This window comes from Cydia fagiglandana, chromosome 27, assembly GCF_963556715.1.
Source record: "Cydia fagiglandana chromosome 27, ilCydFagi1.1, whole genome shotgun sequence".
NCBI lineage: Eukaryota > Metazoa > Arthropoda > Insecta > Lepidoptera > Tortricidae > Cydia > Cydia fagiglandana.
Genome location: NC_085958.1, coordinates 7,412,358 through 7,425,000, shown reverse-complemented (window position 1 = coordinate 7,425,000; position 12,643 = coordinate 7,412,358). Strand labels below are relative to the sequence as shown.

At 39.5% G+C, this 12,643-nt stretch overlaps 1 protein-coding gene across 1 annotated transcript in view; it reads left to right on the top strand.

The window, feature by feature from the left end:
- Positions 1 to 12,643, top strand: part of LOC134677916 (GATA zinc finger domain-containing protein 14) — a 55,664-nt gene that overhangs the window by 26,751 nt on the left and 16,270 nt on the right. The window contains exons 11-14 of the mRNA XM_063536362.1: positions 375 to 491; positions 4,103 to 4,225; positions 10,998 to 11,156; positions 11,604 to 11,747. Coding sequence (XP_063392432.1) covers positions 375 to 491; positions 4,103 to 4,225; positions 10,998 to 11,156; positions 11,604 to 11,747 — 543 coding nt within the window. The remainder of the gene's footprint in view (positions 1 to 374; positions 492 to 4,102; positions 4,226 to 10,997; positions 11,157 to 11,603; positions 11,748 to 12,643) is intronic.

Genomic DNA, 12,643 nt, shown 5'->3' with positions numbered 1-12,643 from the left:
TTATCATCATATGCAAACTTATTTTTGCATCGATGTCAAAAATACATGGTGTGTCTGACCATGGGGCCTTAAATCCAGGGTTTGATTTTACTCGCTAAACTGAGCTACTTTTACTATGGGACCAACCCTAAAATCGGGGAATTTTTTTTGGCTTTTCCATAGGAAACGTCGATATCTGATCAGCCAAAATGTATGAAAAAGTAAAAAAAAAATTTGGGGATTTCGGGGTTGGTGCCATAATAAAAGTAGCTCAGTTTAGCGAGTAGAATCGAGCCCTGGATTTAAAGCCCCATGGTCAGACACAATCTATATAATTGTCTTTCATGAAATAAATCATCAAATCTAATCTGTGTTACATATGATGTGTGTTGTAGTGCGGCAGCGTGACGGCGCCGCGTAAGATCATCGACGTGGAGCTGGTGGGCGGCGCGGAGCCCTCCGCCGTGCCGTCGCGGGCCAACAGCGTGGCCAGCACCACCAACCCCGCCGAGGTCAGTACACACCGCGCCTGACCCGTAACCACATAAGTCTCCAAGTGATAGGGGCAGTAACTGTACTGCCTCCAGGCCTGCCAGGAGCCTCCCGCAAACAGAAGAGCTCAGATCGCAAAATCTGCGGTTAAGCGGTTAGAGAACATCTGGAGGAACAGAGGACTCAGCAAAGCAACCAGAACCAGGCTAATGTGCACCCTGGTCTTCTCTATATTCCTGTATGGTTCGGAAACCTAGACTCTGAGTAGAATTGACGTATTGGAGATGTGGTGTTGGCGCAAGATGTTGGGTATTCCTTGGATGGCGGAATTGAAAATCCAGTGCCGTTTATTAGCCATTTGTCTCCAGCGAATCCTTGACTACTTTGGACACGTGGCCAGGAGCCGGACAACCTTGGAAAGCGCATCGCGCTTGGCATGGTGGATGCAGGACGAGGTAGTGGACACCCACCCCGCTGGGTGGACACTGTAAAGAAGGCCTGGGCTATACAGGCGCCTATTATTAGGAGGGTGGAAAATCGTGCAGAATGGAGAGACTTGGTGCACATAATAACGACTTCATGTGGCCGCGACCCTCAGTCATGAGGAATCGAGGAAGGAGCCTCCCATTTGTTGACACCTTAAATAGTGGTGCCTTTAGTAGTAAGTAAGGCAGACCCTCCCCTCCTTCAGCCTGCCTGTTAAAAACTTAATGTGGGGAGGCCACGCTTAGGATTCAATAGTAGTGATTGTAAATAATTTATTACAAAAAAGTTATACAGCATAACAGTTATAAACTAAAGCAGGGCTCTGAACCGGTATTGAAATACCTGTTAATATCGTTCCAAAACCGTTACATTATTTCGTTCATTAAAAAACCGGTTAATTGATGGAACGCGAACTAACAAATTACGTTCGCTCTCCTAACCGGTAAAGAGAGGGAACGGAACTTTACGGTTCGCAGGGAACGATATAATACCGGTTACTCTTGGCTTTCGGAGACTCTCGGTTAAACTCGTTGTCATACGTGAAAGAGATAGCAATACTTACTCGTTCTATCTCGCCTCGATTTTTTTCAATTTAACCGGTTAATTTCGTTCCTCGAGAACGTAACGTATTAGGCATAAACCGTTATCTCAAAAGAACAATTCTTTAACCGGCAACCGCAAACGGGAACGAAATCCTTTTCGTTCCAGGGCGAATGAACGAAACCGGTTTGACTAATGAGAACGGTTTCCGAGCCCAGCCGGCCTAGCCAACGTTACAATCGCTATCGCTTCGACAACGAAAAGCATTATGTCTCTCTATTACTCTTCCATATTAGCGCGTAGCGCGACAGTGACAGTTGCGAGTCGATCGCTACGGAGCGTAAGCGATTGGCATTTTGGCTACGCGGCCTGAACTGTACAATTCAAAATATAATTAAAGGAAAAAGGAAATAGTCAACTCCCATCCATCACCTCACAGTACCTCTAGCACATACAACACACATCCGTCCACTGACTTGCAAACAGATCACTTTCTGGTATAGCTGGTCAAGCAAATCTTGTCAGTAAAAAAAGGCGCGAATTTCAAATTTTCTATGGGACGATATAACTTCGCGCCTACATTTTTCAAATTTGCCGCCTTTTTCTACTGACAAAATCTGCTTGTCCAAGTATAATAATGTAATTATTAAATCATCATCACCTCTTCAAGGCTAGACTCGGAAACTTAAACTAGCGTTGACACTTCTCTCTTGACTGTACATCATATATTGTGCGTCAAGCAAATCTTGTCAGTAGCAATGTAAAGCAAACTAAAGAAGGGCAACACTCAAAGAGTAGTATTGCGCTAAGAAAAGCAGCAATGTACAATGTACATCGAACCAAAACCACAGAATAAATAATAGTACTACCGTACAGAAAGGAAGCTTCCTACAAAACCGAAGTTTGACAGCGGTTCAGGGTCGAATCATACTATCCCTTTCTAATATATGGCACTATCCCTTTCGGCTATTTAGGGTTGTCAAAATTTAAGTGATTATCTTATCTGTGGTCGTGCACGCAAAAGGAAGTCAAGTGGTGCCAACCCTAAAAATTGCTCGGAGCAATGCTGAGCCGAGCGGAGCCGAGTTAGGCCGAAGTCAGGAGCTTCGCACCCCTGCCAAAACTCTTTTTTCCGCTGAGCGCGCCTTGTCACGTACGTCAATTCAAATTGTCACTCGCGGATTCTCTATTGAAAATGTTTGAAATTGTTATTAATACGTATAGACGGACAATTTAAAAGCGGTGTGTGATGTTGATAAAAATGATTAACTAATTTGAAGATCTCAAAATAAAATTGTAAGTGGACTATGCCGTTAAACAAGAATGTATGAATAAAATCATTGCTTCAGCAGGTAGATGTCATACTGGATTTTCATATTTTATTAGATTTCTCAGTTGGCACTGTAGGCATTGTAGGCACCTTAGCTTTAATTAAGCACAGTCTTATTTAATATATTGGTATTTAATGGTGACACAGCAGAAATATCTCTTGAAATAGAATCGATTCAGAATGTAAACATTGTAAACCATTTGTAAACAAACAAGATGATGGCTGTCATTCGCGATCCACATTCCACAGATAAAACACAGATGACACGCGATTTTCGAATTATTCGAACACAGTGTTGCTAACCCGCGATTTTTCAAATTTGCCGCCGTTTGCTACCGACAAGATTTGCTTGACCCAGTATAGTTACATAACATTTACATTAGTAATAGTAGTAGTAAACTCTTTATTGTACAAAAAGACATATTAAAAATAACATACAATTAGTAAGAAGTACAAAGGCGAACTTGTCCCTTTGAGGGATCTCTTCCAGTTAACCTTTGAGTAGATGAGAGGAGAGAGTGAAAAGAGGGTGACAAATGCAGCAAAATGTACAACAAGGTACCAGAAAGATAAAATATATAAATACATAAAAAAATATAGGATAAACATACATATATTACACAAAAAGGAATGGGGAAAATACACAAAAAATTGGAAAGAATTAGAACGATATAAACAACTATACAATAGAAATATACAGGGTGGAAAGATAAGTCGGGCCCTGGTGGGAAACTACCTTAAATCCTTAAGCTGGCTCATTTTACTTAAATGAGGCATTCCTTTATTTTTAAAAAGAAACAAAACTGCATTTAAAGATTTTTCTTTTTTTCTTCAATTTGGCTTGTCTAAAAAAATCTTGAGTACGGAATATTATATTTTGTACGATAGACGAGTGTAAGACCTAATGTTTCTTGGCGAAATGTTATCATTAACATTAACTGTATCGACTAGTAGAATAAATTGCGAGTTTTTATTTTTTGGAATTTTTAGTCGGTCCGAGTCCCGGGCGAGGCAAGCGAGTTTTAGAAAATCTTTGAATGCAGATTTGTTTCTTTTTAAAAATAAATGAATGTCTCCTTTAAGTAAAATCAGCCTGCTTAAGGATTTAAGGTACTTTCCCTCCAGGGCCCGACTCATCTTTCCACCCTGTATATCAGTGAATGAATATGGATCAAAATGATATAAAAATAATAATAAAATCATTTATCCATCCCCTCTATACTATTTATTCTTTTTGTAGTTATATAACATTTACATTAATAATGTTTCTTTCAGGTCCCTCGAGAAATGCGCAGAACCAAGCAACTACTATTGGATATTGAGGCATTATATCTCATACTGCTTAGACTTGAGGAGCTGAACGATCCCCTGGCGATATCCAACGCGCTCATACTCAAGGTATTTATACATTTTTATAAGCTTTAACTTGGTATATCCAATATGTCGATGAATAAGTTATAAGTTGTAAGTTAGTTATAAGTTGTGGTTACCTATAATTAGATAAGCATCAGTCATGATTGTTATATAGATTTAAGAGCATGTAAGATGTATTATCTGTTGGTAATCCTAAATAAAGAAAATAAAATAAAATAAATACATCTATTTGGGCCAGATAGCATCCTTCGATAACAGGCAGTCTAAAGAAATCGATCGACGCATCGAAAACGCCTGGAAGAGGTTCTGGCCGCGTAGCCAAGATGCCAATCGCTTACGCTCCGTAGCGATCGAAACGCAACTGTCACTGTCACACTAATATGGAAGAGTGATAGAGAGGCATAATGCTTTTCGTTGTCGAAGCGATAGCGATTGTAACCTTGGCTAGGCCGGCTGGTCCATGAAGGCGCTAATGAAGGCAACCTTCCACTGACACTAAAACGCAAACTCGTCGACATGTGTATCCTGCCTATCCTAACTTACGGCGCCCAAACTTGGTCATTAACGGAAGCCCAGAAGTCCCGACTCAAGATTTGCCAGCGAGCAATGGAGCGCAGCATACTAGGAGTTCGCAGAACCGATCGGGTTAGGAACACCGACCTGCGCTCCAGAACAGGTATAGTAGATGTGGGTGTTAAAGCCGCTAAGCTTAAGTGGGATTGGGCGGGACACGTCTGCCGTATGCACCCGGATCGGTGGGCCAAAGTGGCTACTGAATGGACACTGCAGATTAGCCGGGGCAGAGGTAGACCAAAAAAGAGATGGCGGGATGACCTAGGTTTAGGTCTAGGTTTAAAAAAAAAAAAACTTGGTATGTTGGGACAGGCGTGGCTCACTCCGCGATTTCGTCGCGTCGCTACCAGTACACGCGGCCCACATCAGTTTTGGTGTCTAGCAGTAGTGGTTGCCGCGCACCGCTACGGAATGGACGCTCGCGCTTGCGCCACCTAGCGGTCATATCTGTCGTAATAGACGCGTTTTGTTAGAGAGTGAACCTTCTGTATCCAGGCCGCGTAGCCAAGATGCCGATCGCTTACGCTCCGTAGCGATCGAAACGCAACTGTCACTTTCGCACTAATATGGAAGAGTGATAGAGAGACATAATGCTTTTCGTTGTCGAAGCGATAGCGATTGTAACCTTGGCTAGGCCGGCTGTACTATTATTTATTCTGTGGTTCGGGTCAAATCTTGCAAGCTAAATTAGATCCAGTTCCCATCATTCGATTGAGCTAAATCTTCACTCACATACACATGTAAGTCAGGCGAAAATGCAATGTTATGGTACCATTGAGCTGATCTGATGATGGAGACAGGAGGTGGCCATGGGAACTCTGTGATAAAACAACGAAACCTACTTGAACCATACTGTTCTACCTTAGGGATGGCCAGGGGGCGCCAAAAGCCTTCAGTAAGAAGTGCATGTACTTGTAAAAATTCGACCTATGCCGCTGTGGCCCGGTGGCCGAATGGCACAGGCACCTGCCGCGATAGCAGAGGACGCTGGCTCATTTCCAGCCTAGGACACTGGAGGCCTTGGTCACTTTTTCTTAGTATATGACATTTATTTCAGTTTGAAACCTACTTGTTTTGATTTGGGTTTGTTAAGAGGGCGTAGAGGAGGGTAAATTTTCAGATTCTGTCAAATTACCCCATTTCACGCACAAACGCAGCTCACGCACACTACTTCAATTTACTGGGACAGGTCAGTGACCCCTAATGTTTTTTTAAAGGTGCTGTTTCGAGTTTAGTGTTAACTACTGACCTCCTTTGAGGAATTAAAACTGTCAAACTTTCCTTTGTGAGAAGACAGAGAAAAAACACTTTTTATATATAGCTTTCCTTGTTTGTTCATGTCATGTCATAGGTATGTGACGTATTAGGTAATTATTTATTTTCGTTGTTGACTTTTGTATTAAGATAGGTACAAACGGCGACGCTCTTAACTGTCCATCGGTAGACCTTATGCCTTTTGTTATAAGGTTTACGAACTGTCAGTTAACAGTGTGCTGGTGTGCGATGGTAGGTATGCGGTTTGTAGACATAGACCAAATTAAAACTAGGAGTTTTATTATTAAAGATATAAGAAATCGTCTATTTTACCTACTCGAAGTGAACTACTTATATCTAAAATTATCCCTTCATTAGTTATATATAGGTCTTGTAACATATTTTTTACAACTAAACACGCTTATTATATTTTACTTATAACTTAATTTTTAAAGCTCTATTGATAATAAGGCTTTAAAAACATCTAATAGAATGCAGGTACTACGCTTATACTTTTGTAAGTCAGTAAGTGATGCTTACTTAAAACTTATCGGGAAATCAAAAAACTCATAATTACCTATATTAAAATATTTAAATTTACTATTCCATCTCATACGTTCAATAAGGCCCGGGACCGGGCCTTGTCACCTGCACTGACAGAGGGCCTTTTTAGCTCCATATAATATTAAAGAACTGTGTCCTGGATAGTATGGGTTCTGGGCCATGACCATGACGCGTCCCGAAGTAACTTATACAGGGCGTAATCGTTAAGTGTAGCCAGGCTATAATTTCGTAAATATAACAGATATCAGAAAACTTCAAATTGTTATCGAAAGTGCGTTACCCAATGAGTAAAATTACATTAAGGGGTCATCCATTAATTACGTCACACGTTTGGGGGGGAGGGGGTCAAGAAAATGTGACATGTTGTGACATGGGGAGGGGGAGTCACAAACACTGTGACGTCACTTTAACTTCATCACTATTCATCAGTAACCGAAAATTAATTTATATTTTTTTATTCGCAGTACATTTAAATAACGTAGCCTACGTACGTAGCGTACATTTAGCCGTGGTGGCCGAGTAGCCGTGGTGGCCGAGTGGATAGAACGCCTGACTTTCAATCCGGAGGTCGCGGGTTCAAATCCTGGCTCGTACCAATGAGTTTTTCGGAACTTATGTACGAAATATTATTTGATATTTACCACTAGCTTTTCGGTGAAGGAAAAACATCGTGAGGAAACCTGCATACATTTGCGAAGAAATTCAAAGGTGTATGTGAAGTCCCCAATCCGCATTGGGCTAGCGTGGGGACTATAGCCCAAACCCTCTCGCGCATGAGAGGAGGCCTGTGCTCAGCAGTGGGACGTATATAGGCTGAAATGATGATGATGATGATGACATTTAAATAATGAGTTTTTGGAAGTATGTAGGTAATTTTCGTTCCTAATCGGTTTTGTGTTATAAAATTATATATATTTATTTTACCAAAAATATTTTTTTTTAGGGTTCCGTACCCAAAGGGTAAAACGGGACCCTATTACTAAGACTTCGCTGTCCGTCCGTCCGTCCGTCCGTCTGTCACCAGGCTGTATCTCACGAACCGTGATAGCTAGACAGTTGAAATTTTCACAGATGATGTATTTCTGTTGCCGCTATAACAACAAATACTAAAAACAGAATAAAATAAAGATTTAAATGGGGCTCCCATACAACAAACGTGATTTTTGATCAAAGTTAAGCAACGTCGGGAGGGGTCAGTACTTGGATGGGTGACCGTTTTTTTTTTTTGCTTTTTGTTTGTTTTTTTTGCATTATGGTACGGAACCCTTCGTGCGCGAGTCCGACTCGCACTTGCCCGGTTTTTTAAATAATGCCGAGTTAGTACTGCCCATTTCGTTGAAAACAAAATTACCTAAAATGTGACGTCACACCAGGTGGGGAGGGAGTTGCAAAATGTGACCAAGTGTGACAAGGAGGGGGGGAGGGGTCAAAAAACCTAGAAATTAATGTGACGTAATTAATGGATGATTCCTAATAACTTTTTTAAATAAAAGCAGAAATATCCCAAACATTAACGTCAAACCCTCCCATACATTTAGTACGACGACTCACCCCTCACTGTAATAAAATAATAAAACTACCGTTTATGAAATAATAAATCTATTATTTCATAAACGGTAGTTTTATTATTTTATTACAATTTATCATCGCAAATAATGAATCTCAAGCAGTTTTATCTCTTACGGCACCAACGTTCTTTGAAGGGTGAGTCGTCGTACTAAATGTATGGGAGGGTTTGTGAGTTAATGTCTTAGAGTAGAGTTAATGTCTGGGATATTTCTGTTTTTATTTAAAAAAAGTTATTAATGTAATTTTACTCATTGGGTAACAACGCACTTTCGATATCAATTTGAAGTTTTCTGATATCTGTTATATTTACTGAATTATAGCCTGGCTACACTTAACGATTGCACCCTGTATATCATTAGATAGTTCATAGCCTATATCTATCGAATATATCGTTCTTATGAGCGTATTTGGTGGGCATACCTTATAAGTTTCAGTACAGGAAAAAGTACATATGAGCTGTACTTTTAATTGTTAGTACAATCGGTATCAAATAGATAGTGACGGCCAAAGTGACCAAATATAGCTATAGGATCTAAATGTGGACGAATAGGGTTAGGTGAGGCATATAAGGCCCACCTTTATTTTAACTGAAATAGTTTTATAAATAATCAGGATATTATTACTAATTCAATTCAATATAGATTTCTCATTTGTTCATGTTTCTTCATATACCAAAATAGTTATAATAATATTCCGGCGCTTTTGAAAAATACACGTTTTATAAAAAAACCATACCATGTTGGTTCGGAACCGGGCCTTGTTACTTGCACTGTCAGTGTCAGTGTCTGAGTCATAGTACAAGTTCAAGAATAACAGAGAATATTACCGGGCCTTATTACCTTTTATCATGAATTAATTTCATCTTTAATTTAAATGGTCTAGTAAAATAAGGCCTACATGAGTCATGGAAAAACAAATTGTATTTTATTTAGAAAGTACCTATATGTTGTTCATAATCTTCAGTAAGCTGACCTATAAGAGTCTATCTATTATAATAATTAATGTAGATTGACAGTTTACTTAGCAAATTGTACTTTTACCTTTAGGTTTTATGTCGGAAATATCTCACCCAATTTGATTGTTAATCTTAAATATACCTACTTAATATTATGAAGGGCACTTATATTATTTTAGCGGACCGAACGGATGTATATTATTGTGGACCACTTTTTTATTTAAATAATTAAATTGTAATTCATTTCAAAAAAGGTTATTACAATTAGGGATATAAGTAGATACCTCACCTATCTTATTACAAAGCATTACAAAAATGTCCAAAGGCCAAAGCCACGCTGATAAGACATAAGACCTTACCTATAAACGACCTCATAAATATAAACGTTCACTGAAAAAAACCAAAGGCATTTCTCATAATTTAATTTCGTTACTGAGTTATCGTTTTGCACCGAATATCAATGAAATAAAAGCACGTTGTTGTTTGATAGATACATTTATATAAACATCGTCACATGAAACCAATATAGGTACTCGTAAAACAGACCACTGCTGGTATTGGCTTTAAATATCGTTCTTTCAACTGATAATATAGCCACAAAAACTCGCTGAGACTGCAGGTCGAGTCTTGATTTCAATTTCTTGATGATATATCATTGAATTAACTTTCAGAGCTCGTGATAGCTCTTAGAATAGCAACAGAACTAGTTGAAACTAAGAATTTTATTGCTGAAATTATGTGAACAACATTGCTCCGTCTTCATAAATAAAATTTTAATAATTTATATTGCTTAGGCTAAAATGTGAAAAATTTTGTTGATAAATTGTTTATCTAGTATATTGACATTATGTCATATATGTTTTTAAAATGACGTAACATGAATACCAGCACAATGAAAATTTATTCCAATAAGAAATAACAAATCTTCAAACTTTTTCAATTTAAGTGAATTAGGAAGAAGCTAATTACACTGATTTGGTTGTATTCATATATTTTATTAAATAATTTGTTATATTTTTTAAGTATTATGACTTGTGAATAAAAAGATGTCGAAATTTTAATGACTCTAGATCTCCGTGTGACGTTATTTATTTACCCTATTTATTTTGAACACCGTTTTTCACTGGTATCATCATTCGTATACGGATATGAATTTCAAACTGTCAAACTGGGAGATCCTGGTACGCGTCCGCTTTGAACCAAGCCCAGCGGGCATCTGATTGAAAGGAGAATTTGACAGATATGGCGGATGTATGGAAATTTTACGAAAGTTTACGTTTACGATTGAATTTCTCTGTAGCCTTTAAGAGGAAAAATAGGAAAAGCCTGATTCGTTGTAGTCCAGTTATCAGGCTTTCGAAATCACTCGATTTTATAGCATGAGCATCGATTTTTTTATACAAATTTTACTAAACGCTGACACTCGTTCATCTCGTTTTAGGTACAACTTTGCATAAGTGTATTTATTATATTGTAAAATATTTCAGATTTTCAAGGGTGATTCGTTGTAAACACACTCTTTGGGATAATAATGACATTTATTATAATTTTTTTTATCAAGAGATGTGAACGCTAGCGACTAAACGGTGACTGCCTTTTTCGCTGATTTTGCTCGATGCAGTCTTAAAATTGTCTCGATGAATGTTAGCTGCCCGTTGAAAGAACAGTACAGTCAGCTTCAGCAACAAATCATCATCATCATCATCATCTCAGCCATAAGACGTCCACTGCTGAACATAGGCCTCCCCCTTGGACCTCCATACGTGCCGGTTGCAACAAATGCATGTAACAAAATTGAAAAAAAAAAACACATTGGGTTCATGTGATTTATGTCAAGAAGGTCATGAATGATATTTATCGATATTTCTCCATCCATTGCAGGAAAGAGAAGAGAAGCAGAAGCAGCTAGAAGCGGCGCAGAAGGAAGCGCTAGAGAACGAGCTAGAAGAAGACTCTAACGTGTTCCTGAGAAACATTGAATCTGTACAGAGAAGGCCTAAACAGGACAGCCCTAAGAGCGAGAGCGTAGATAAGAGACAGGTAACGTACAAAAGAAACAGCTTTTTTAGGGTTCCGTACCCAAAGGGTAAAATCGGGACCCTATTACTATATCCGTCTGTCCGTCCGTCTGTCTGTCACAAGGCTGTATCTCATGAACCGTGATAGACAGTTGAAATTTTCACAGATGATGTATTTCTGTGGCTATAACAACAAATACTAAAAAGTACCCAACCCTCGGTGGGCGAGTCCGACTCTGGTTTACTGAAGTAGCATGACAAATGCGAACGTTTCCGAGAAAATACGATGGAAAACAACTATGCACTAAATCTGTAATGATTTAGATGAAATTTGCTATATTTCGGGGGCGAAAAATCGATCTAGCTAGGTCTTATCTCTGGGACAACGCGCATTTTTAAGTTTTTATATGTTTTCCGAGCAAAGCTCAGTCTCCCTGGTGCTATTTATTTATTGTATATTGCCTTTCAGGTGGTGAATCTTGCCGTGAACCAAAAGTCGCCGCCGGTCAAGAACCTTCTGGACGAAAACAAAGACGAGCTGGTCGACAAAATGTTCGCCGGCTTACTGCACGCGGACAGGCTCGCGCAAATGCTCACTGTTAGAAAGGGACGGGTGAGTTGAACCTCTCTCTCTCTCTCTGTCGCCTTTCAGGTAAATCTAGCATTTAACCAAAAGCCCCGCCAGTTAAGAATTCTGGACGAAAACAAAGACGAGCTGGTCGACAAAATGTTTGCCGGCTTACTGCACGCGGACAGGCTCGCGCAAATGCTCACTGTTAGAAAAGGACGGGTGAGTTGAACCTCACTCTCTCTCTCTCTCTGTCTTAGAGCCTTGCAGGAGAACCAGAAGCCGCAGTTAAGGACCTTCTGGACGAAAACAAAGACGAGCTGGTCGACTAAATGTTCGCCGGCTTACTGCAAGTGGACAGGCTCGCGCAAATGCTCATTGTTAGAAAGGGACGGGTGAGTTGAACCTCTCTCTCTCTCTGTCGCCTTTCAGGTAAATCTAGCATTGAACCAAAAGCCCCGCCAGTAAAGAATTCTGGACGAAAACAAAGACGAGCTGGTCGACAAAATGTTCGCCGGCTTACTGCACGCGGACAGACTCGCGCAAATGCGCACTGTTAGAAAGGGACGGGTGAGTAGAACCTCTCTCTCTCTCTCTCTCTCTCTCTGTCTAAGAGCCTTGCAGGTGAACCAGAAGCCGCCAGTCAGGAACCTTCTGGACGAAAACAAAGACGGATTGGTCGACAAAATGTTCGCTGGTTTATTGCATACGTATTTGGGGCTTAGTCAATTTTTTGTTAAACTTTGTATGAAATGGGAATATTGTATAATTTGTAAGTAGTCTGTTCGGAACGCTGATATTTTCAAAATTTATTTTTATTAGCAAATTTAAAAATAAAGTTAATGTTTTTCCGCCAAACATTTATGGAAATACAGTTTAAAAAAGTGTAATTGATAGGCCATCTCTGTAATTCATATTTGTCTAAAAATGCAAAACTTATC